This window comes from Oreochromis aureus, linkage group 13 (genome assembly GCF_013358895.1).
Source record: "Oreochromis aureus strain Israel breed Guangdong linkage group 13, ZZ_aureus, whole genome shotgun sequence".
Taxonomy (NCBI): Eukaryota; Metazoa; Chordata; class Actinopteri; order Cichliformes; family Cichlidae; genus Oreochromis; species Oreochromis aureus.
In genome coordinates, this window is record NC_052954.1 from 10,934,458 (window position 1) to 10,962,034 (window position 27,577).

The 27,577-nt window shown below is 43.8% G+C and overlaps 1 protein-coding gene across 1 annotated transcript in view; it reads right to left on the reverse strand.

The window, feature by feature from the left end:
• ptk7b (protein tyrosine kinase 7b) overlaps positions 1-27,577 on the reverse strand; it is a 73,295-nt gene that overhangs the window by 17,327 nt on the left and 28,391 nt on the right. Inside the window, exon 2 of the mRNA XM_031737590.2 lies at positions 5,399-5,695. Within this exon, the coding sequence (XP_031593450.1) occupies positions 5,399-5,695 (297 nt within the window). The remainder of the gene's footprint in view (positions 1-5,398; positions 5,696-27,577) is intronic.

Here is a 27,577-nt window from a genome sequence, read left to right on the forward strand (position 1 = left end):
CAGATAAAATTTGTTACATAGAAAGACAAAAGCTAGCTAGTGATAGCTTAGATTTAGCTGTAGTACCATCTTAGCACACCTTGCTGGAATTCCCCTTCTCCCACTGTTGACTACACAAACACTTGGTGTTTACACTGAATGAGAACAAGGGCTAATTGTTATTTACGTGACAGTATAAAGGCTGAGGTATGATGTGCAGAGACTGTGTAAACACTGTGCGGTTAGTGGGTAAACTCACTGAGAGAGCATGTTTGTTTCGGTTGCCCCCAATTTCTACATGAGTCTGTGGGGGTTTTGTGTATGTATGCTGTGCGTGTATTAGTGTAACACATCCCACTAACGCTGCGCCATTCCTATGGCCCTTGGCTGAACAGTGCTGCTGCAGTGTGGATCATGTATGAAATATGCATGGTATGAGCCCACCTGAGAGAGCGATGGAGAGGGAGGAAGGGAGGGAGGGAGGAAGGACGCAGCACCCTTGTGAGGTCAGAAGGGGCGCTAGAGGGAAAACTGTCACAATGAATTACTCAGGAACTGGCGGTGCTGTGCAGCCTGAGGGGATCATGGGAAACCATCTCTACAGCAACAGGGCTTCCATTCTCCTTCCTTATATCCCATCTGAGCTGTGCACTGCTCATTACCTCCCTCCTACAACAGACGCCCAACAACAGTGTGTGTGTGTGTGTGTGTGTGTGTGTGTGTGTGTGTGTGTGTGTGTGTGTGTGTGTGTGTGTGGGAGCATAGCTCAGCAGCGGAGCAAGTGTGTGCGTGTATTTATACGTCTGTTTGTGCACGCAATGGTGTATGCGAAACACAGCTGACGATGCTCTGCCTGCGAGCGTGAGTGCATGTGTCCTCAAATATCTGACAGTTCAGCAGATGCAAATTAGTTGTGTGTCTCATTCAAGGCAATAGCTCGACTAACTCGAGGAGGAGGAGGTAATGAAGGGCAACTCCGCTATCGAGGCCTAAGGCCCGGCGCTCAGACCTGTTATTAGCGAACTGAAAGCAAAAAGCGACCCACAAAACCAGACGGGGAGACGATGAGTCACTAAAGACGAGGGCGTAAGAAAAAGTTTGACGGAATAACAAGTGTGAGTACGAGTGGCAGTCAGATTAAACGTCATCTGCAAACGAAGCATTGTATCGACTCGGCTGGAGGAACGGGAGGCTGGGTTCAGCGTCAGGGAGGGTGTCATCTGAATTCATGTATCAGATGCTCATTTACATGTTCAGGAATAAAACAGCGAGCAGCAGGAGAAATACCAGACGCACCGTTTGACTGATCAGAGCTTTCAACACAGATTCGCAAACAACAGCAGACAACACACTCTGCCTTGTGTGTCTAAAGTTTCTACCAGTCCTGACCTATTTTCTTCTCTGGCATGTTAAAACCGATTCTGGCTACCCACTTAATTTTCAATTTGACCTGGATTTTCTGTCTTTCTTTTTAAACCAGCCTCACGTTCTTACCGCTCACAGCTCCATTCACAGCTCAAGTTTCTCCAGCTGTCCGCTCGACAAACAGAAGGCACTCTTTCATAACCTATTAGTGGCAAATGCTTCCCCATAATCCCTCTCAGAATGCATGACTAAGTGTTGGAGCGGGCCTGGCAGCTAACGGCATAATTAGGAGCCTATAATTATTATGTTGGAGGCAGAACAGGAAGCGCTATCAACACGGGGATGATAACGGATGAACGTGAGGATATCATCAAGACAGATGATCGGACCGCTTGTTCAGTCATCGCTCTGAAAAGCAGCTGAATGTGTGTCCGTCTCTTTCACTCAGTGAGCTGATTTGTTGCCATAGAGAAGGGTTTCTGCAAAACGGCAGGGGATTTCATTTGATTGACAAAACCATATGGGGATGGAAATAACCAAAACATATGGCATAGTGTCCTCGTATTGTAAACATCGTTATAAAACAAAAAAAAACTCCTCAAAAAAACAGTGGCGTGGCAGATTCCTGGGAAAAATTGTTAACTGAGCCAGCTCGGTGTTAGACGAGGTGTCAGATTTTATCAGCTGTGGCTGACAGGGGTCAGCAGGCCAGGCTGCAAACTGCAGGGGAGAGATGCTGCTGCAGCGACAAGACGGAGACAGGAGGAAGGAGGAGGAAAAATGAGACGCTGACACAGGAGCAAAGTCACTCTACAGGAGAGAAGCTGACGGATGGAGCCCGGGTCATTAAACATGAAGAGCTGCGTTTTGTCAGCTCACAAAAGACAGCAAGAAAAAAAAAAAACATCCTTCAGTAGGAACTGTGAGAAACGAAATGGGGAAGAAGTAGAGCTGTACTCATGGTCTGTACAGACTCTTTAAAAATGTGTCTGCTGAACAAATGTAGGTTAAGGACACATGCTGTGTGACTAAGCCAAGACGGCGTGCGCATGCCTACTCATGCACGAGTGACTGAATAGGGAGGAAAATGTGCCCGGCTGTGTTTCTACTCAATCTTCTCCTCATTCCTGCGTGCTGCTGTATGACACTGACATCCAGAAACACAGTCTGTCTGTGTCGTCTGAAAGCCGTGCCTCCAGGAGCAACAAGCATGGTGACGAAAGCGACGCCTGAGCCCGGTCTCGCCATGGAGACCCAGTGACCGGGCGGGACAAAAGGGTGAAGGGGGCGGGGGGGCTAAAACCTCTATTGGTGAAAAACAAGAGGGGGGATAATTACTCTGAATAATTCTCAGCTGGCAGGACTTGCCCACCCACTATTGAAAGGAAAAATAAATTAACCCTCTCTCGTCAGTGGGGGAGGGGTGGACGAATGAACTCCAGAAATGTCCCTGATACAGTACATATGGAATACCCCACCCCCACCCCCACCCTCTACACTCCACATTCACTACCAAGCACGCAAAGTAGCGTACACATGAGTGGGTGCACAGTCAAGATTAATGCCAGAAGACGTCTACTTTAAAGCTGCACGAGCTTGACTGCTTATTAAAACTATATAACTGGAAATATGACAAGAGCCACCATAGCGTAGTTTGATCCACTTAAAGTGAGCCGGACAGCCAAACCGCACATACTGATGCAGAGGTAAACGTGTTGATATGCACAGACAGACGTAGCATCCAAAAGTAGTTAGGGATGATTTATTATTGCAGTTTGAGCATCTGGTTGAGAAAACTGTGCACTAAGCTCCTAAATAACCCTGTTTCTTGTTCATAGATGTTTGTTATCTGAAGCTATGCCTGAGGAATCCACTTATGTGATTTCTTATCAAGCTGACTCAGGCTATTACCATTTTTACAGGAATGATAATGTGCGGTGCATCAATAACTTCATAACCAGCATCTCAGCTGTGTGCCGGTTTCTTAGCTTGTCTGTAAAAAGTGCTTAATATGATGCTCCAACATAAACCACTGAGAATCCATTCATTCATTGTCATCCATGCATCAAACTGAGTGAAAGGGGACACCGTGGACAGGTCGCCTATCTGTCACAGGGCCAACACACAGAGATAATCACGCACACGCTCTCATTCACACCTACGGTCAATTTAAAAATCACCAATTAGCTTAGCCAAATGCGTGTGTTTGGACTGTAGGAGGAAGCCAGAGTGCCTGCAGAGAAACCACACAGACCCGGGTGAACATGCAAACTCCTCACAGAAAAGGCCCAGACTGGATTCAAACCCAAGACCTCCTTGCTGTGAGGCAACAGTGCCCCAGAGACTGCTGTGTCTCTAGTTTTTATTGACTGAACAGCGCCCCCAGTGGCAGTCAACAACAGAAAGCCAATACTCTTATAATGACTCCTGTAACATTCTTAACTTTACATTAAAATCACGTGTTTACAGACTGGTACCAACAAGTCTGTGCCCCAGTTTTTGTGAGCTAAATTCAGGTCTTTAATTGGTCCGTTGCTCAACACTCTATGGCAGTTTAGATGTAGCTTGCTAACTTAGCTTGGTACCATTAGCATTAGCATTATTTGTATACGGCACAAAAGCAAAGTGGTGTTTATTACGATCGATGTGGGTCATGAACCGGGCCCAGACTGTGCAGCGTCAGCGATCACGTCAAAGAACGGGCACATTTGTGTGAGCCCGACTGCTATCTACACCGATCAAAAAGGTACGACCACTCTTATATAAACATTTCCACGGTTAAATGAGTTCAGCCTATTTTTATTGCATGCCCTTCCTTTCAAGAAAACCATGCCTTGCTTTTCCAGTGCGTGGGAATGTTAATGGCTTGGCAGATAATGCAGTTTATTCTGCTCTGAAGAACTGGTGCTTCATGTCTAACTTGTTTCTTTTCTATTAAGTCTGTGGGAGTAAGTCGGTTGAGCTTTATTCACACACTAGATCATGTTCAATTGCAACACATGTGAGCGGTTCCCGTCAGATCGGACAGGGTTTGGGAAAAACCGATGGGCCTCTTTGGTCTTTTGGCTACAAGTGCGAGCACTCAGAGAGAGACGGTGCTCGACATCACACACCTCAAATATCCACTTGTGGAGACACATCATAGAGAGGGAGTTAAACCGCTGCTCTCTCCCTCCATCCGTCTCTTAGTTTACAACTAGGAGGTCTGGACACTCATCTGTTCTTGTAATCACCCTTTGAACAAGTACCATCACAGCAAAGACAAACCTCCAGGCTGAATGTAGCAAGAGAGGGGAACATATTCCAGATGGAATCATTTTTCGCCCGCTTTGCCTGCTTTTTTTTTTTCTTTCCCTCCTTCTACCATCACTGAAAACTCTGTTTGTATGACACAAAGGCTTTTCAGTAACAACTGGTACCTGAGGGCCTCTGACGAGACCCAAACAAGGTTGTTATTTATCCCAAACAGAGCTGTGCAGAATTTCCCCGGCTTCCTCTGCTCTGAAACTTAAGCGGGTCACTGAGGTTTGGTTATGAGGCTAAATAACAAAATTAAAGACACTAGCGTGCTTCCCCTTAATTTGACAACACATTTAGAAGGTGAAGATGTGAAAAGCATGACACAAATAAAAAAACTGGAGCAGACAGACCTGTGCTAATCTGAACCGAAATAATTATACTGCTTTAAGGTGAACTAGACTGTTCAGTAATTTCCTGACAAAAAGCCCTTTGAGAGTATATGGGAAAGAGAGTGTTACACAACGGAGAGGAAAGACACAAGCAACAAGAAACACATGCTTGGTGGCGCACATATCCAGTTTCCTATAGAGAGGAGAAGCCACAAAGAATAAGGCAACAAGGTGGAAACATTCCTTCAGCTTACACTACCCCGTCATCTTATACTGCAACTTTTGTTTGGCTTTTTTGATCCAGAAACTGGATGCACACCCTTGTTGCCATTATGAAACCCTGTCAGTTGGTAATTTTCACTTAAGAGGGTTGTTTTATTTCCTCCCTCAAAGGAAGGGAAAATGGCCTGAAACTCAACACTCACACTTGATATTGAAGGAGGCATTGTTGGAGTGGAGCGCTTCTCCTGTGGCCGTGTTTTCCGCAACGCACTCGAAGTTTCCTGCGTCCAGCCGCTGATCCACGGCGTTGAATTTGAGGTTGCTGCCCTCCTGGAAGCGCCTCTCGCTGTTCTCCAGGGGCTGGCCGTTGTGAAGCCAGCTGTATTTGATGTCGGTCGGATCGCTGACCTCGCAGCGTAGCATGGCGCTGCGGCCGTGCAAGGCATCCTGGGATTTGGGCTCCTTGGTGAACTGAATGGCAGCGGCCTGGATGGACAGAACTGGAAAGGAGGAGAAAAGGGAGAAAGAGGGGAAAGTCAGATTAGAATGGGGCTGCTGTTAACGTTTTACTGCTTTTTCCGTTCATTAAGTGTATGCCATAGCAACCACTTAGCCCTGTGGAGGAATGTGATGTTTAGACAATAATGGCTAGCTGTGAATTATTTTCTCGTAAAATCATCAGCCTCTGCGCCGGGGGAAAATACCTTCCCTGTTAGGGAGGCTGTGATGTGAGTGGGTGCTCCGACACTCAAACATCACGCGCCCACGGTCACATGCTGTCATCGGCTCAGGAAGACGTGTCCCACAAATTAGACGTGATGTGCTTCGCGCACACAGACACAAAGACACAACCTCACGTACACTTGAATCTTTTATTGTCCCTCGTGGTGCTGCGGACAAGATTTATGTGAGACATGTTTTATGCTCTACTAATCCACGTCTCAGAAGATTATCGGTCCGTTCGGTTTTGTTTCGTGCTCTCAGTTAAACGTGAAAGTACAGTTGTAGCACAAATCACAAAAGTCTCCGCCAAACAGACGGAGGAAACAGAAGACAAAGCGGACCCACTGTTTGTATACTGTTATGAAGCATATGTGAAATTTGGATTCATCACTTCATAAGACCTGTTTGCCTCTGATTTTTAGTCCATTTCTTTGTAATTCATCATACAACAGGCTATTCTTCCTGCTTCCCTTCCTTAGCAGTGGTTTCTTCACAGCCACCCTCCCACTGAAGCCATTCCTGATGTGGCTGCAGTCAACGGTAGATGGACCAACACTAAAGGGCCAGAATGATCTCTCATGTCCTGAAACAACACGACTTTCAGATGCTGCAGATATTTTTAGGTCACCCACTTTCCTGAAATTATTTCTTCAAATTAAGTGTTTTTGTAACATCCTGCTAGTAACAAAATGCCTAAAGATACAAAAATTTGTTTAGATCTCCTACAGCTTCTTGTGTCCTCTGCTTGTCCAGCTTCCTCAAATTTTTTTAAGGACATACAAATATAAATTTTATGACTTTATACGGACTCAGATCACGAAACTTGTGTCCCACAGCTGGTAGTTTCTACCCTCATTTAAATACAGTCATGCATATCCTTACCAGACTATTGTGTCTACCTCAGAGTACCAACATCATGGGAAGTATTTTTTCCCTCTCATTTAATTCAGGTTTGTTTATACTGTAAATCTCGGTTCACTAATATATTTTTTATGACAAACTACGCTCTTTATTGTTGGCAAGTCTAAACATACAGATGACATTATCAGAGTGCACCTGAATTAAACTCAGCAGCTGCCTACTAGTTTGAACACCCACCATAATGAAACACTTATCAATAGCCATCTGCAAAAGTTGTCGAGGCAGGCCCTCGTGAGCCCCGTGTAATACAATGTTATCCTGCCTGATGTCGGGGTTTGTTATGATAAGTAACGGTCCACCACCAGAGTCGATTAACCATACCTACACCTGTGTGACGGTGTGCGTGTCTGCCTGTGTCTGGCAAGAAACAAAAAGGGAGATCTTTCAATAAAGTTAAATCACGGGAGATGTTGATAATGAGCCAATGAAATGCTCCCATCTTTGACCCTCTAGCATGCCACTGCTCCTGTCCTGCAGGTGGTTGGCGCTGACAGGCAGGTAGGCGGGAAAAGACACAGCGAGGTAGAAAGGATGGTCAAACAAGACTTCCATTCTGGTGAGCCTGCGGTAAGGTTCAGGTTCAGAGTAAATCAGATTGCCTTATATGGCCACAAATATTACTTTACACATTCAAAAGGAAATGACAGGCAGCATTTCAAAGAAAATGTGTGTGTCAGCTTGAGTCATGGACTTTTATTTGCATCAGCAAGACCGAAATCAGAAAATTCCATCTAAATGTTACATGAAAGGTGGGCAAATAGATCAGCCTAAGCCTTCAATTGCTAGGAAGGTTGTGCAAAGCACGCAGGAAAATAAACTTGTCTCTCCAAGGCTCAAGCGAGCCGACTCTGACAAGGTCACAGCACTGCAGAAGATGGGAGTGAGCAGAGAAAAGATTACTCGCAGAAATGCTAAGCAACAGCTTTCAACACTGACATCAAATAAATTGAAGCAGTACTTCTATAAAACCCAGAGAAAAACACCTGAATATTTGAGACCATCATATAAACCCTTTCAGTCGCCAGAAAATCTCGGCTCTGGCTACACCTTTATCAGCTGGTTAAAATAGCTAAGAATGGAGGGCTCAGTGACTGTACGCTTTAATTTGATCATTTTTAATTTGAACAGACTTGTTTTTTTATTCTTCTTTGGGGAATCTATTTTTATATAGACGACTTCATCGGTTCTAGCAAAGACAACAATGGCCCGAGGATTGGCTTTTACTTTACCTCGAATCAAACCTCAAATCACGCCTCCATGACCAGCTTCTGCATAATTTTCACTCAGTTTTTGATATATGATCACATCTTCTTTTCAGTTTTTTCCACATGACTTTGTGCCAGACATAATAATCATAAGTCACGCTCTTATACAAATATTCTTGAGCAAAAATACTTTTATTCTATTTCTTTCAGCTTCTGAAATGTATGATTTCTTCTTTTTCACTGATTAACAATTAATAATATTTTGACATAATTCATAAATCCTTTCCCACAGCCTCGGAAACGAGCTCTACCATGAAAGTTCCCCGTGATTTATTGCACAAAGGGTTGTAACAACTCCTCGTCTGTATAAGCAAATGGTCTCCAGCAATTCTCCTGTGGGACTGAGAATTTGTTCCATCTGTGCAAAACTGGGATAAAAGGTAGCAGATGGGCTGGAAACACCAGCGGAGTCATCCTCGCCATCCACCTCAGACAATCTATGCTCGCAGACAGCCTTCCGCCTCCATGCCAAGCCTACAGCTGGGGTGGCGAGGTAGCGTGCCAGCTTCCATCACACCGAACCTCCTCTGCGCAGCAATGTTACGAGCTTTGGTGGAGGCACGCGGTTGATGGTTTCATTTGAGATGCTCGCTGACAAAAAAGGCAAGTTTTTATAGTTTAGAACCACGCAGAGGGAACGACTTCCGGAAAAAGTCCCGGCAGATGCGGCACAGACAGATAAGGCGTTTTCACATTCCACGGAGTGACAGACGTGAGAGAGAGGTGGGTAGAGTGAGGCGCGCGAGTCTGCCAAGTTTACTGTACTGAACAAACAGAGAAGATACCGTGACCTACATCTATCAAACGCGCTCCAATCCTGCTTCTCTAAACTGGCGCAGAAGAGCAGACTTCAAGGGCACACGTGCACAAACAGTATAAACACAGTCATACACACAAAGCATCACAACTGCCATCCCTGTTCTTGTCTTTTACCTTCACTTTACTCACTCAGGAACCCAAATTTCACTGAAGTTGTATCAGTCTGGCCAGATCGACACAGATAATTTAGGTCACGCTTTTCAGCGAGTCACAAGAGGGCTGCAGAAAAGAGGAATGCTCGGATATTCGCTGTGTGGCATTTGGGATAGATAAGCAGGGTAAATGCTATCCAAACTCAGACTGAGGGCCCTTCAAAGAGAGAGCAGTTGAAAGGGAGAGTTGCAGATAAAAGGCAAACAGAGAATGAGACTGAGGAACACAGGACGGGACTGTTCTTATGACAAAAAACATTCAACACAAAGACTGCTGCGACTAGCAATGTGCCATCAGAAGCAGTGAGAAGGACCGTCACACGGTAGCAAACCTGCAAGTAAACAACGCAGCATTGTCTTTTACTCAAGATGCAATTAGTCGTGGTAGAAATAGAAGTTTGTCTACCTTTAAAAAAATAAAATAATCCGAGTTTTAACAAACCAATATATCCATTAACGATGCATTTGTGTGTTATTTTGGTTTAGACCGCTTGTTTGAACAAAAAACTATATTTTATACTCAAGTTTTCATTTTAAAACTTGCTCATCAATAAAAGTTCTTTTCACTCACGAACTCTGTTCAATCTTTGAGAAATAGTTTGGGATATTTTTCCCAAAGTTTGTGCAATTTCTGTACAAACAAGCCGGGATGTTTTCGACGAAATTCTTTCTCATATGAATCACACAGAAGGAAACGGTCCACTTCACACATGTTCGCCTTACTGGAAACACTCAGCTGAAGGAGCTGCCTGATCAGCAGCACACGTGACATTCACTCACAAACAATGGATGAATATTTGGTGCTCTGTCATCACATCGAGATCACACGTGTCACGCATTTGCGTTCCCATATGACCGGAAAACCTCGGAGCTCAGGAGCTGCGGTGTATGAGTGAAACAAATTCTGCATGTCCTGACATATGAGAAGCGTAAACAGTGTTGAAAAACTGATACCTAAAGTTTCTACTATTCAAATACTTTTTTTTTTTAAGCTAGAAAGCCATTAAAACAGTGAAATGTCTTTCAGCCCGCATCCACAAAAAAAGCCTCGGCTTCGATACCAATCAGCAGCCCAAAAAACTTGCAGCACTGTTAATATTTCACGTCAATCACAGCACATGGGTGTTTTTGACACATTTCAAAACAATTCCTCAGAATTCAACTGATGTATCTGGAAATAAGTCGGACGAGACAGAAACTGGGTTAAAGATAGAGCAGGAAACTGCTGAGAGGGTGAAATATCTGCACACGGGGATTCGCCTCTTCAGCTCACTGCACTGCCGACCCCATTAAGCCTGGCGCGGCTGTCATGGCTGTCAGGTGGGAGTCCCCTTTAAGTCAGCCTGACAGCCAGAACCCACCATAATAGGTTCATCTGAAACTCACCGCCTCCTTTCTTTCTGTCTCTCCCAACTTTGTTTGCTGGCACTGACAGGCAGGGCTGGCCAAGCCGATTCAGTTTTCAAGAACAGATGCAAGATGCAGACGGAGGATGTGTGGGTAGGTGAGACAGAAGCATGTGCGTTAACAAAATCAGTGTTCTAATAACACAATCTGATTGGTGAATACAAACAAGATTTCACATTTCTGCATTTGAAAAGAAAAATGAATTCTTTGAGATAAGCAGCATCAGAGATGTTATCAGTGAAAAAACCTGCGATGAGCACTGTGTGTTTCCACCAGGCCATCACACACACCACAATGTTATCTCTGAAAGTTTCCCCAAACATGCCTCTGCAGGGTGACGACATTCAAGGATGACACACGAGCCCGAGGCTCCATGAGGTTAAAGAGAGACACACACAGACAGACACAGGACCCACAAATACGTGGCACCAGACACACACCCACTGTGGGAGCTCGAATAGCCCCATATGTGTGCGGTTTAACAACTTCTCAGTGGACCGTGTCAAAGCGAGACAGCTGCGCTGAAATGTTTGCAAATGACAGGACAGCAGAACAAGGAGCCTTGGAGTCGCAGAAATGAGTGCCGCTGACGGAGCGTGAGACAGTGATTGGAGCGTTTGACATTAGACATTAATCTCAATCCTTAAAGTGACACGCATATCGCACAGTCTCAAACATTCGACTGCAGCTGATACGCTGTATCCAAGCAAAACACTGATAAATATTTAAGAGGTTAAAGGTTCTGTAATTCAGCCTGTTTGCTATTAAAATATACAGTGAGGTGAATATGTCCTCAGAAATTTAAAAAAATTAAGAAGGTAAACAAAGGTGATCAGCAGGTGATGAATTATTTAGTATTTAAAGTATTTTAATTATGCTTTTCTTTCCAAACCTTATTTATGTGCACGTATTTCTTTTAAACACAGCGTGGGAGTCCCAAATGTTTTTGTCTCTCCTCTGCTCTTTCTTTCACCACGTTGGAAATGAAATTAATGGTGCCATGTTTGTGTCTGTTTGTGCATTTGGCTATGCAGGGCGAAGGAGTGTGGGCACGCATGTGTGCAGTCTTCAAATAAATAAATCAAATGTGTGCGCAGCCTGACGGTGACACTGAATGTTTAAGAACTGGCCTGAACAGGAAAAGGAGTGAAAGCAGAGTTCAGCATGAAGGAACAGTATGAAAAAACCTCAAAAGATAAAAAAAAAGCACTCAAGAAAAGCACAGACAAAGGCTGCCGCTGACAGTTTACAAAGCTTTTAACACTCAGATTCACTATACTTTATAGAATTTAGTACATATAGTATGGCTTCTTCTGGAGGCTGAAAGCTGTGCATGGGTTTTAAACAGGAGACTAAGGGAGAGAAGGGCTGTGTACATAAACTTTATTTGTAATCACATGTATAATAATAATAGTTTTTTTTGTAGGTTGAGAGAGGCTTTCGTCAAATAATAAAACTGGACACTTTTTTTTCCTGTTTTTTTCCTCTAAGATTCCAACAAATGCATTAAGGCTTCAAAGTTGGGTTGCCATGGCAATAATTGTGGTCTTAATATTGAAAAGAAAAAAACCCCTGTGATTATAATTTTTGCAATATTTGAGCATCCTTTGCAGAGAGCAGAGCACCAGGTTTTGTAGTTGGAAATTAAAGGTGCGCCCAATGCTCGCACTTCTTCACACTACGAGTAACTAATGGGTTATGGACTCTTGGTAACAAAGAGTCCATAACCCATGAAAACAGCACTATCTAAAGTGATCACTCCATTTTCATTACTCCATCCTCTCCCAAATCGCAATATCTACATAACCCAATTAAGGATAAGACCTGCAAGACTGCTGATAACATCAGCCCTCCCAGCTCAAACAGCACATGCCGACAACAAACAGTGAAACTTCAAAAGAGTACACCAAAAAAAGGGGGAAAAAAATAAAATAAGACTCCGTCTGATTAATAATTCATGACTCCAAAAGTTCACATAAGATCTGAAAGTAGGTTTAACATCTTATTTAGTCAATGTCAGTCAGGAGGTAAGACAAGCAGCACCGCAACAAGCACAGACTGGAAAAAGATGTCATCAATTTTTCAGGATGCAAAAGATGGCACGCTGATGCAAACTACTCCCTCTTTAAAAGCATCCACTTTAGCAGATTCGGTCCCCGCAGCCCTGCCATGGCTACGAGTAAATATGGCGATGCTCCACACGGGGTGTCGGGCCTGTGGTCATTTTTACAGGACAAAAAAAAAGCAGAATCAAAATCAGAGGCGGATAACTGTCCTCATCTTCAAGCTGGGGTTATGAATACAAACCTACAGCAATCCATTAAACCAGCCAGACATGCATGCCAGCAGTGGGGAGAAGACCATACCTTATTTGCTCTGAAATTTAGCAGCTGCTGCAGATTCCTACTGCTTCACTGGAGTGATAAACTAACAAGATTAGCTTTCCTAATAGGCTGAATGTCAAACAGAGCAAAGGAAGAAGCTAACAGAGATGTTCCTCACTGTTATGAGAAGAAAGACAGATGCAGAGTGTGGCAAACACAAAGCAGAAACCTGCATACAGTATCTGGAAGGAGCCTCTGGGCTTGAACCTAAACACCTTTTAAAGTATCCATAGCACCAAGTGATAAAAGCTGACGTTTCCTGAGCATAAGCAAAATCAGATCTTTAAGAAATCTCAGGTGACCTCATTAATGACTGGCATGCTGGGATCACACATGCTGATAACCATCTATCAGAGGCCAGGCAAGTGTGTTTTTACAAGCTGTAGTAAAACCTCAGATGGAAAAGCGTGATAGCTTCATCCTCGGTTGGGTGGACTGAGATGTCAGAACGATCAAATGGAAAGGAGAATAAGTGGCAAAGTCATGGGAAGCTCTGACGCCCACTGACAGAGCCTTCAATGCCTGTCAACAAATTACTTGATTTGTGTCTATGTGTGTGTGGGTGTGTTTTTCAGTTTTCCACTGGCTGCCTGAGTTAAAACCAGCTGGCAGAAGATTTTCCCTAAAAACTGACTTTATGATTTAATAAGTGCTGTGGAAAAAAGGGAAGAGAGAGCATGGAACAGGTAAGGGAGGGTGATTAATGTGTGTTCTTGTGACTTATATCGTGACAGTTTAAATTCCCTGTACGTCTCAGTCATGCATCGCAGGGTTGGAAAATGTTGATCACGGACAAATACCGGCGTTTGTTTGCGGTGATCCAGGAGATTTCAGCTTCAGTGATTTCTTGGCCAATATTTTAACATTTCTGTCTGTCAGCAACAGTTTCGTCTTCTCCAGCGTGAGCGACGCAGAGCGATCGCCCGTACACGGAGCAGAAACGCCGCCAAACGAAGAGGTCAGGTTGCCTTTTTGAACTCGACAGGAGAGACGATAAACGAGATGGAGTCGGACCAGGTACGACGTCCCTGTCAGCTCACTGAAATGCGAGTGACACATATGCACACTTAACTGGGTGTAAATGTCCCGGATTTATTTAATGCAGAAAAATCCAGAAACGAGGAAACAAAAAAGGTCAACAAGCTCAAGAAATATATTCAAGATCTGCTGTGAAGTGACACAAAACATCTGATTAACTGGACCCTGCAGATAAAGCCAATTTAAATACAAGTTAAGCAGTTTATTTTTCCATAATGTTTCTCTCAACGTGAACACAATAAATTTGGTTTCATCGCCGTAAACCTCAGAGTGATCACGTTTTTTAAATGATATCAGAGCCTCTTAAAAGGCAGCTTTCAGTGTTCAACCCCAGTCATTACAGAGGCTCCCGAACTCCATCAAGTCAAAATGAATCAAAGTAATACAAAAGAATAACACCCTGCTGACTCTTTCCATTAAATCCACAAAAGTGACCCCAGGTAGTGTTTTATTCTCTGCGAGGTGCACATCAGCACAGCGCTTTCCTGCGTTTATTCATCTCCTTTAATTGAAAACCCATCTTCAAGCAGCCAAGCCAGCCTGCCCTTTTACCGGTGACACTCATATGCACGCGCGCTACCTAAATTCAATCGCTGCCATTATTGTACCGGGTAATTGCCCTGTGGAAAGGGTCTCACTCTGCAAAGCGGCTTGCTCGTGTGCAAAGAGAGGCCTCATTATAAGAAACCTCGCTGAGATCCCTATCGGTTCGTGTGCGTTTCACTCCATCTCATCGCTGACGGCAGGGAGCGAGCACGGCACCAACTACACAAAGAACCCCCCCCTTCCCCAACTTATTACCAGGCAACACTGGCATGGCAACCGGGATGCAACCTCGCCAGGTAGACTTGGTTCACTCCCTCCATTATATTTTTTAAAAAAAAGAAAGGAAAAAAAAAAAGCTTCTGAACTGATTCCCATTTTGAAAATTCGAGAATATTTTTTCATCAAATTATTCCGGATGACAGAAATTAATTTCTCTTAGAGAAAAAAAGAGGGCTTGACAGAAGTATGTCACCTCTCCTATGCAGTAATGAAAAGCTCTCTCATCACTTCTAACGAGCCGCTGCTTGCCAACACAACTCGGTCTTTCAAATGAAGTACTCCATATGGTATCCATGACAGGAGAGAGAAAAAACAACACTCAAATGGCAGTGTGAACAGGAGAGAGGGGGGTGCATGAGCCATAAATCTCTTAATAAGCACACTGGGAGGCGGTCAGCAGCATCAAAGTGTTGGCTATGCCCCACCCAAACATTACTCCAACAGTGTTTTAATAGGCCACACAGCACCACTGCCTCATTACTAGTCATACCAGGAGGCCTGAAGCACAATTCAGACTGGGACAGAGGATGCGGACTAGTTTGGGGCATCATGCGGCGCTCCATTTGCAAAAAGAAACATAATCAATGAAAACATAATGTGTGTCTGTGCAAAAATCTTGAGCCAGACCTCATTTTGTTATATTTTGCTTCCAAGTAGCCCAATTCTCCCCTGGAAGGGGAATTGGTTCTGTTTGTTTGTCTATCTGTTAGCAGTCTAGCCTCCAAGATACCATTTTCAAATTTCGTGTGATGGTAGATACCAATAACAGCTCGAGCGGATTTCATTTTGGTGAAAGTCAGATCACGATCAAGGTCACACCGAATGTGAAAAATCAATATAAATGTTATATTACCCACAATTTTTTTTTTTTTTTTTTTCATGGATCATCTTCAAACTTCCCAATAATATGCTAGGGGCATGGGAGTATCTAGGTTGGCTTTGACCTTTATTGCTAGTGCCCAGGGTCAACGTTGCAAATGATGCCAACCACTTATACATAAAATACAAACACACAAAAAAGTATACCTGAATTTACAAGCCTTTTTAAAACAAGCCACATGTAACACAGATGTTATCATGATTGAAACAGTGTGGGATTATCTTGACAGGACACAAGAAAATGCAACTAACATTCAAAAACCTTCAGGAAGCCTTGAAAACTATTCCTGAAGCCTACTTTAATTATAAGAAAGCTGTGCAAAAAGTTCAGAATGTGTTGAAGGTCACCCCAACTCTATTTTTGCCTTATACGCTTATTTACTGCCCTTATTATTCTTTTCCTGCAAAAACATAAAGAAATGATGGCTAGCTTTGCACAGCATTGCATATTCAGTACAGTTTAGTTCTAGGACTAAAACAAAGTGTTGGAATTCAAAGGCCTGTCTTCTTCCCACTCCACTGCTGAGGTTATTTAAATATTACCACAGTATAACGTTGTAAAGCAATTCCTCATTATCATAGGATGTGTAAACAGCCGCTGACTGAGACTGATCGGTTTGCTTTATAGCAGATGCAGCTCCAGTATGCAAAGAAGCCTTTCAAAGATGATGTGTGCCACGTCGCTCATCGCCCCCCTCGACTTCATCCCTCGACACCCGGCTTCATAACTGTCATGCTGCATCTAAAATAGAGACATCTGAGCACAGCCAGCTCTCACCAATTTTCAACACCCACTCATAAAAGGCGGGCTGTTGAAACACAGGCAGCCTAATGCATCTCTGCGTAACCCACACGTTACCGAGGACAGAGCGCGAGCCAGCAGAGAGGGAGGGGAAGAAAAGAACGAGCTGTGATAAGATTTTAAACAATCTGTCTGCAACGCCCACATGATGACGACGGGGAAAAAACCTCGCAGACAGTTCACAGATCTCGTCGTGACCATGAAAGCGACCTTGGGTGTTATTACCCATGGTGCACAGCGACCTGGAGCCACAGCTGTCCCCTGCAGCTGTGCTCTTAGGAGACAGAAAATATGGGAGCAATTATTAGATTAAGACGGATTAGGCTTTGCTCAGGTAAAGTAGGCTGGGCCGTTTTTGTCTCTTTGGTCCTGAAAAACGCGGCGGTAATCCAGTAAGAACACTTTTAAAAGAAAACTTGAAACGTGCTGGAATTTTTCTGCTTTACTTTAAGTACTGAAACACAACAAAAGGCTTTCCACGCAAGCATGTGAAAGCCTACCGCTAACGGTTTACGCAACAAGTCCTCAAACTATCCCGCAGGGGTCATGGGCAACAACACCACAGAGTTATCAAGCGAAACACAAAGCAACGGTAATATCAAACATCTGGGGTCACCGTGAATATTTTTCCAGATGTATGAGCCAAAGATGGAAGATTAAGTCACAGCAGAACAGAGGAGCTCGGCATTTTGCAGCCAGGCTAAACACGCAGGTCTGATAGACGTTGCAGACAAAAAGAGCCCACTGTTTAGGTGGGAGTTTGAGAGCTGAAGCTGGCTTCATGGTTAAATCTGGGTCTGCAGGCCTGTGGATGCAGCCTCTGCAGAGTGATGTGACAGATAGGAGATAAAACAGAGTTTGAAGAAGTGGGATGCTCTTTCCAAGTCTCCGTCTTCTGAAATGTGATCTGTGATGAAGGATAACCTCGGCGGATTAAAACCAGAGAAGAGGGGAAAGAAAAAATAAAAATACCCCCCGACTGTACAGGCCAAAGCCAAACATGCAGACTTGGTGCAGAAATCTTATATAGTGCAGGAACAACACAATATGTCTCCAGATTGACAGGAGCTGCTTTTCACATCAGCCGTAATAAACGATGGCTCCCCTTGCTGGCTCCAGGAGCAGATGGGCGTTGAGTTCTCGACTGCCTGTGCCAGCCCCGTCCTCTGCAGGCGGCTCTGGCTGATGCCTGCGCCTCGGCTATGGCCAAACATCCGTGCCAGCCAGGAATGTGGTGGTGGCGCTCTTCGGTACGCTGGCAGACGCCCCAGCGCCGATGAGAGCGAGCTGAGATAAGAAGGCTTTCGTGCTAAAAAGGAGAAGATGAGGGCCTGAACGCTTGTTTTCCATCAATCTGCTGACAGTGTATATTATGCCTGGAGTCTTTGGGGACTTTTGGCTTCATAAAGGCGAGAGCACAGAGTCTGCTACAGTCATTACTCTATCTCGCTTCGAGGAGGACCGGAGATTGTGTGAGGATATAACCCAGTCCCCTTGACGATTGACGATTTCATTCTAGGTCAATTCAATTTCAGATTCCACTACGACGTCCAACTGCTAATATACTAAGCATGACAATTAAAAAAAAAAAAAAAAGAGGTTTGAAATTAGATTCTTCTGTCATGGCAGTCTCAGTTACATGATCTAATGAGGCAAACTGCAGAGACGAAATGAAGGAATTCATAATGATAGATGGATGAATGAGCATGCCCACTTTTAAGAGTCGGATTCTTCCAGTCGCTCAATGAGGCTCCAGAGGACAATAACTACTCCATTAAACCTCAGTTTCTCTCCTGTTTTGTTTTGCTGTCTCTCTCCATCACACTATTACAGTACATTTGCCACTGACCTTCAGAGCTGTATTTTAAAAGCTTCCCGGATACTTCTGGAAAAAGGCTATCTGCATTATCCTCGTGGGTTTTTTGGTTCTAGCACGTGGGCTCACATGCCTGAGTGAAGCAGACAGAGGAAAGAGTCACATAGTGTGTGTCTACCTTTCTTATTTCATTCACAAAAACAGATTTAGGACATGGGTGGCCCGTGGGCTTCTCTGGATCTTCCTTTCTTTGCTTTCCTTCACACACACAGAGATGTTGATGCTGGCAGGAGGGAATCAAACAAACCTGGCAACTAGGCTGTTTGCAGCACCAGTCAGCTTCTGTGGTGTAGGTTTCCTGGCAGAGCTTGGCTGGCGCTCCAGAGCGGGATTAGTGCAGTCACCACAAATTAATTAGCCACAACCTTCCTGGACAGACGTCTACTGTAAGTACAGTAACTGGCGTTTCTCGTGCTGTAAGAAAAGCCTCTGTGACTCTGGACCACATGGGTGCGAGAATGTGCTTTTTTAGAAATATGTTGACTCAGCAAACACTACAGCAGGAAGTCTTAATGGAAGAGCTCCATGTGTAGTCTTTAAGAGTACGCAAAGATGCTTTTGCTTTATTTTCTACAAATCCAACACTGTAAATGCTGAAGTGCACGAGATAACACAGCTAATCTGAACTTAATCAAATTTTTTTCAGACTAACAATTTAAAAAATCTCAAAAATACCCCATAACAGCAGATCGCTGCAATACAACGACTAACGTAGTTATGCATAAGCAGTAACAACAAAAAAAACACAGTGAAAAACCTTCCTCTGCCTCACTAATTGAAACCACGCAACCGGGACAGAGAGGAAAGAAGTCGAGCTAAAAGCGCACACAGTAAACAAGGAACTAATGGTACACTTAATGAGAACGTGTGTCATCTTAATAAAATCTGACATCAAAAGAATCCCATTATGAGTCGCAAAGAGCTCGTGAGTGTGTTGTTCCAGCATTGATCCCAGTGTTCTTCATGCATCTGCAGCCTAAATTATAATAATTAGGTTGTATAATCTTTTAATTAAGCAAGCCTCTCTGTGACATCATGTTTGGAAAACAGCAGGCGGTCTGCTTGCACCGCCACGAAGAGGAGGAGTGCAGGGGGGTTAGAAAAAACCCATTTGTGCACTAAATCTTTGCTTCTTACGGCTGCTCAGTCTTATTGTCTTCTACACACACAGTGAGGCCGTCTTAAGTCTGGATGCAAATGGCATTTTACTGCAGATCACACCTGGTCACACAATCCATTTCAACTGTGGCTTAGAGAGCATTTGTTTATGAGGTGCTGTGCTAAAGAAAATACATCACCAGTTCACCAGTACTCCACTTCATGGCTGGTGCAAACATTCAGTTGTTTATTTAACAATTCAAATTGGAGTTTATCTTAAAATACAGACACAAAAACAATCAGAAATGATTTGGACAAGGGAGCAGATTTTTATCTACCTTCAAAGAACAATGACATAATAAGTTATGCGAGACTGAATGCATCACCAGTGCACATCTTTGTATGCAGCGAGTTTAAGAAAAACATTCAGAGAGGCTCTTTTTGTTAGGCTTCATATACAGTGGAGTGCCTCTAAAGGACACTGAGCTATAAGCGCCACTTTCAAATCTCCTGTGACGACTTTGTAGGAGCCAAAGGGGGGCTGTGACATTTGCAGTGACTCTGATTATTTGAATAACAGAGGAATGGGCAGGATCCAGCAGACCCCCAGCGAGGCTCGCTTTGAATTTAAAGGCAATGTCAACGTTTTCATTTGCATAGAGAGAATTTTAATACAGATGGCAGAAGAAATGTGAGTAACGAAAGCAAATAGGAGAGGAAAAGGGAATCGGTCACTAACGGTTAATGTATCCTTCACTGCCACACAGTTTGAATGAATTTCCAGTGTAGCAAGCCTTTGTATAATCTATGTACCATTTAGTTGAAATCATTAACAGACACTCAGGTGTGTGCTGCCTGTGGCGCCAGAATACATACTGATGAGGGATAACAACAGCTCATGATGTAAACACCGAGGAGAGCAGCACATGAATCAAACCGAAGAATAAATTACTGCAATTTTCCAAAAATACAGCAAATCCTGGATACGAGCGCGCTAGATGTCTTGTCGCCCAGCATGGTAGCTTTATTCAAGCACTTACAGCCACCATTAGTACGGACCGTCACACAACCGCTAACTGACTGTGTTACTTGGCAACACAAGCCACTTGTCATGTTTCCTCCCACTCAGGTTGAGCTGAACACAGTTCAGGTGATTATGTTATTTCAGCGCACAACTCGACAGCTCAGCACTCGCCCTTCACACCTCTGTGTTAAGAAAAAGAACAGCTCTGTGTTCCCACTGCTGGCACGCAAAAAATAAGGCGCTGTGTATCAACCAAAACCAGATTACTCTAGGCTCACTGCCTCGTACGCACTGCAGATTAAACATTTCATTTCCTATCCCCGGACCCTTAATCTCTCGGCGTCGCGGCTGTGTGCAGTGTTTGTCCAGGTACCGCACCTGTTGATAGGCATCTAGACACGGCGATCTTTAAGCAAAGATCTAAGATATGACAGGAAGTCAGACTTCCTTTGGGATAAGCGTGACCGATAAGCGCCAACACAAAGACACAAAGGGCCTAAGACGACGGAGCCGAGTGGACCAATGTACGACCTCTCAGCTCAAACAGCTTAAAAGGCGCCATTCTGTCAGCAAAGGGTTTATAGAAAGCTATCAACAAACTGAGAGACCTTAAAAAAAACATACAGACAACAGACAAGGTTTCCATCTGTCTGCTGCAGAAGTACAGGACTCCCTTAAGAAGCCCTTGGAGCAGAATTGGGAACTGCAGCTGGCATCCATCGCTACATCTGTTCTACAAATGTTAATGTTGAGTGAGTGTACTGACACTGGCAGAAAAAAAAGATTGATCGAGACAGGAAGAGAGGGAGCCAAAGCTCTGGAGAGCGAGCAAGAAGGATGAATCGACCTCAAGAGAAACAGACAAAACAAAAATGGAAGTGTTTGCCTTTAAGCTTTTCCAGTCTGCCTGTTGGGTCGTAGCTAGGACGCTGGCGGTTTTCAGGGATGATTCAGGGTAGCGCCCCGGGGATCAAATGGACAGCGTGCTCTCAGCTAGATGTACAGGTTCTCCTCAAGGCTCACGTCTGATGAGGATACCAGTGTGTGGAGTTACAGACCGAGATCCCGACCGGCCAACGCGAGTTCCTTCCAGGCTCAGCAGGGATTCACAACTCCATTTTCAGACGAGAGTGAAGAAAAATCATCTGAGTCACTCGCTATAAATACATCACATTTGCTTTTTCATTTTCCAAATCTGAAAGTAGTCTAGCAGAGATAACAGGATGGACGGTTTCACGCAGATGTAAGTGGTAAACAAACATGTTGACCGCACGGCACACCGTGAGCCACCTCTGGCTTCAAGTCAATCCATTTCTTCAACTAGACCTCCCTCCTCTCTTTCACATCTCAGAAACATAATATTTCAGCACCCACACAGGCATAAAGTACATATATATGGAGGGTGAGAGCTCCCATTTATCACAGGATGACTGAGATGTTGTGTTTGTGAGATGCATTACTGCAAACCAGCAGTCAAAAACTGTAGCATTTTTAAAAACTGTTCCTTTAAATGTTATTACATTCACACAAGAACCTAAACAGAATCATAGTCTAAAGCATCTAAATGCCTCTTTTCTACATGATCAGATTTTTATTCCACTTTTTAAACCCTGCCTGTCGCTGCCAGCTATCAGTTGATGCTTTTAGGGGCACAATTAAATTCCCACACAGTAATCTGTGTCCTGTGTTTTACTCAGTTGAAAAATTAATACAGTTAATGTGAAATATGCGAGAGCTCCGAATCTAAAAGCATTAGTGCCTGCTTTTAATGGTATTAGTGAAGGATTTGTGCTGAGCTTAATTTAGATATCTAATGGTTTATGCAGCCACTTTACTTAAGGAAGAATATCCTAATAATATGTGAGGGAAGCCCTGTAGTCTAATGTCTCCGACAAGACATCTAATCCACAGCTCTCTCTCCTCTCATAATGGAGAGACGTGTTTGCCTCCTGAGTACCGGAAGCACTCCTCTTTATATCATTTCCCGGATAATAAAGAGACAGAATTTGCTCACAAATCCTACTACACAACAAGAAAATGAGGAAATTGCAAGAGCTGCTGAAATATAGCATGTTGGAAGGAGGGTGTAGAAAAAGGAGGGGAAAAAGGGAGTTTCTGTAAACCACGACAAAACTGTGAAAGTCATCAAGGTCAGCATGGAGCATTTTATTGGTTTTTAAATTTTTATTAAAACATGAAAATAAAGACTCAAGTCCATTAACTTGAAACATAAAAGTTAACTTTCCCACCACTTATGGAATGAGTGTGGAGTCTTTAGTAGACACACACTCACACAGACACACACACACAAAGATAACATACTGGTTTCTTCTTGCCCTAAATGTAAACAGCATTAGAAACCAGTCAGGCCTGACTGCCACAATGGCCTCCCTCCGAGTGTACTGTCACTCACACTCTGGGGAGAGACACCTCGCTGCAGGAGGTGGCGCGACCCCCTGAGACTTAACGAAATGACACCTTCAGAGACACACACACACACACACACTGGAGTAAGTCGCAGACACGCAATTATATGCTATAAGGCCCCTAATTGGCCTGCTTGGCGGTGTGTGAATACTAACTGGGTGCGGGGCAGCAGCTGTTGTTATAGGCACTTCTCTCAAAGGTGAAGAAGGGCGGAAGAGAAGAGGAAGAGGAAGGGAGAGAGTTTGTGTGTGAGAGGAATAAAGAATCTGGTGTCACGCTGTGCTGTCTCCCGTGCCGACAGCCAATTACCTGTGTGAGAAGCCGGAGCCCTCCCTTGTCTTTCTGTCAGAGCTCGTCTCGTCTTTAAGCGCGATTGGACAATGCCGCTTCCTGTCTGCGTTCTCCTGACTGCCTGGGAGACCACGGTCAAACTGCTATCCCATAATCGTTGCCACATCAGTGCATTTGGATCATTTTGTTTCCTTGGCCTCTTTAGTCTGTTTTCATTTCCTTTTACAGAGGAGACAGTTTGTACTATAGTGGCGTTTTGAGTTTCTCCACATACAGACTGAGCTGGGCGAACTGCCCAGATATATTAATGGCCACCTAAGTGTATTCTGACCCCTTTTTAACAGCGACAGTCTGACATCATGGAAGAGAAAAAGTGCCCTGTCCATGTGTAATATAGGTTTGAATGGTTTTCCTGACCAGAACACATGCAGTTAGTGTGATTAGGTTAATTAGCGATTCTAAATTGGTCATAGGAACGTAAATGGTTGTCTGTCTTTCTGTAATAGCCAGGGCGTACCCCGCCTCTCGCCCTATGATAGCTGGGATGGGGTCCACCAACCGGAGTCGGGACCCTGACGAGGATAAGCGGAAGAGAACGGGTGAATGATTTTCCTCATTTAATCGTAAAAACACGTTGCAAACTTTCTGGGTTTTGGGTTCTGGGTTTTTCCAAGGATCACCCTCACTAACTTCCCATTCACATCTAGTCTTTTTGTTCTGGAAGCAGGCCTTAAATATGAGAGAAATCCCATCCAAGGCAGAAAGAGTTGAGCTACACTCCACAGCGCAAAGAAAAACAGCTCTTTTTAATGATTAGACATGTAGCTGCTACTTTGATATTGGGGGAGAAAAATGCTAGAAATAAGACTCTGAAGAATTCTTTACAAGTCTTATTAGCGGAGGTGCTAACTAATGAATATCAAATCATCAACTTCTGAGCAAAGACACAATCATTTGAGTTAGCTGAAGGGAAGATCACAGATGGAACAGACTGTCAGAAAGTGTCTTCAGAAAGCCCAGAATCAAAACCAAGGACAGATTCACCCCTACCATAAATACAGATGCTTCATTTGCATATAAAATGTTGCTGCCTCTCATGTCTGTAATTGCTTTGTTTCGCAATGACAAGTGACTTGTTATTGTGTCATCTTATTTACCCAGTTGAGAATATTTTGGCATATAAACCTACTGGGTTTAGTCATTTGCAGAACTTTTTTTTTTTTTTTTTAAGTTGAATGTTTCGATTTTATTTTCTTAATTATTTCATTTTACTTGCTACATTTTTAGGCATTTTTCTTCCTCTTTATGGACGGTAAAGTGGGGGAGAGTCAGGAAATATGAGGGAAGAGAATAAATGAAGAACACGCAGGGCGTCCAGCTGAGGACTTACTGCTCAGGGCACTGGCACTCATGTTTTATGCACTCCTAACCACTGAGTCACCCGGCGATTAGTTATTGTTTTGTTTTTTAAATCCAGTTTTCTTTACTCAGCATCAACTCTGTAAGTCCAGCAACACTGCCTAAAATCAACAGACTGTATACATAAGATGTACAGGTCTTAAAGCCTGAACCATGAAATAAGTGCCAGAAAATTGAAATTTTTCAGTGTTTATTGAACCTTCTTACAAAAAAGAAAAAAAAGGGAATTAAATATCAATTTGCCTAAATGAGTTTTACCCAACTTCAAAGAAGTAAAACAGGAATGGCTACTCAGCCGTCGGATCTGCAGCTGTCTGTGTCCATATCAGAGTATAATCCAGGCTTAAGGGAAAACCCATCTATCAGATTCCTCTTATCCAATAAACACTTTAACACTAGCTTTATCTCTTACTGAATTCATTATGTTGTTCATTTGGTAAATTATGGTTACCATTACAATTAAATAGGAGATTAAAATATATGTGGGTATACTTTAAGGCGGGGTTACCTTGCAATTGGCAAGTTGTTACCATGTAAACATGTTGTTTGTATTCCTTAATCACCCCAAGTTCAGCCAAGTCGCTCAGCTCAAGGCTTCAAATTAAGCCTTCACTAACCACTGGGTGACAGTATGATGGCTAAGTTCATCTTTTATTCCCAATCACATGACACACATCTAATTAGGGTTTTAATCAGCCTAATCATTAACTCATTATATGAAAAAACTCATATATTTTGCAAGTAAACAAAGTCAGTACTTCTATTCAAGAGTATGGGAATCCTACTGATCAAGTTCTGCAGGGAAGCAATCAGCTGGCCATTTCCCATGACCACAAAGTAAATGTGTTTGGGTTGCAGTGCGAAAAAAAGTAGTGGAAATATGGGAATATATTTAAGCTTACCTTTGATGGAAATGCCAACATCAGTCATGTCCAAGCAGACATAAGGAGAGAAGGAAAGAAAGGAAGAATGTTAACTGTGGGCTCAATGTCAACAGACTTAACAGCACGATAAAGAGGTGGTTTCAGCCTGCTCGCTTCTACTTTCTCCTCTTGATTTATTTTGTTCATTTTTGAGGCAACCAGAATATTTTGTGTGTTTTTCAGGCGCTCTCCTGGTATAGCATGTAGCGTACCATAGTCTCGCCCCTTTCTTTGTCACTGTAGCTCTATCAAAAGTACACAAATATAAAAGCATTCTCAGACGATGTACAGAAACACTGTTATAACAGCGTGAAGCCTCCTGGCACAGAAGCCCCCTGAGCGCCTAAATGGAAAGCAGGACAAAATAAATCAATCCAGGTGTAAACATAAAGCTATCTATTCATCCTTCATCCATTTCCCACAAAACTGAACGGCTGCAATGGATTCACGGTTGATCTTCGCTGGCGGCAGAAACCTCGGCAGTAACAACAGGAGTGGTCTCGTGGGCTGAACCAGAGGGCTTCTGGGTAATGCTTTCAACCAGCAGAAGGGGCGGTTGATGGGAGGAGGGAGGGGGGCTGGGGGGTGTTTCAGGTCAACACATCTTCCTCTCTTGAGTTCTCTCAGCCTCAAAGGAACAATCTATAAAAAGGTGCACTGACTATGTACTGAAAGCCCCCACAAGCACTGAAACATAAATCCATTTTTTTTCCTCTTCACTGGCTCCGTCTCCACATTTATATTCTCCCCACTGTTTTGGGTTCATCTTGGCTCAGTGTGAACACCACAGGAAGATGGAAAAAGAAAGAAGCAAAAGCTACATAACAGATAGCAGATCCAAAAAGTGAGACATGCATGGATATCCATTTTGAAGACTCTTTAAGACCAGACCTTTTGCCACCATGGGAGACCCCATGCCCCTCTGCTCACCCTGTGAACACATTGCTTTATTGCCTGTAAAATAGACACAGTGGCCTATTTATAAGAGGATTAAGTAAAGAAAGACGGACAGCAGGAGGGTTTTTTGGTCTCTGCCAGCACTCACAGCCTCAGGGGGAGGACCTGTTACAGGGACAATGCAGCACATGTATGCAGCCTTACGTGACCTTCACCTTGGATGAAGTCTGGGTAGAGTTCGTTGAAGGCGGTGTACAGTGAACCGTACTGTCCCCAGTTCAACTCTGGTCCCACTCCCCCCCCCCCCGTCTTTACGCATCTTCAAAGAAAGGATGTCTATTAAATCTCAGCCAGCTTTTCAAAGGTGAAAAGGAAACTCTTGCTCTCGAGCATCATCACCAGCTGGCTCGCTCCCCACCCCTTGCATCAGTAGCCCAGAGAGCAGCTCTGCCTCTCTTCACATCAATGATGACCGCTGCCTCCAGACCTAGTGATTTAATGATTTTTCTCAGGCTTCAGAGGCTGTGTGAGCTTCAGTAACTGAGCCCTCCCTGGCCTTTTAAATTGCCTGCTGCTACCAAAATGATCTTTCCCAGCAGAAAAACAGCCATGCTTTACCGACAAATGCCAAACAATAATGGATCGAATTACACAGTAAACACAGGAGTATGTGCATGCTTAAATTCAGCTCTCAAACCTACCCACCTCAGTTTGATCCATCTTTCCATCTGGCCTAAACCCAGAAGCCAGCCTACAGGGGCTAATACAGCCCCGGTCTAGTTCTCAGGTGTCAGTCCTATTGAAATAAAGCCAGGCGGGACGGGCCACCGCCGCCTTTCATAATCTGAAACAGATCCAGGACCAGTGGGACAGCAGGGGAGGAGAACAAAACCACCAGGATAGGGATCGTTCAACCCTTGTAGACTTGTACACACAGCCTGTTTGTTTTTATTCTTCATTTCGATGGCATGTATTGATCCGCAACCCCGTGCAGCTGAAGGTCTTGTCTAACAGAGACCCAGACATGCCCTTGCAGTGGGTTGAGAGCTTTTGACAAGGACGGGATGTGAGCGGCATTACCAAGAGATGGGAAAGATCCTCCTGCCGGCGAACTACCAGTGATAAATTTCCACATAAATACATCATATATGTAGATTCTGCAAGAAAAGACGAGAAGGAGGTGGTGGTTCGTCTGTGAGAGCAAGAAAGGTG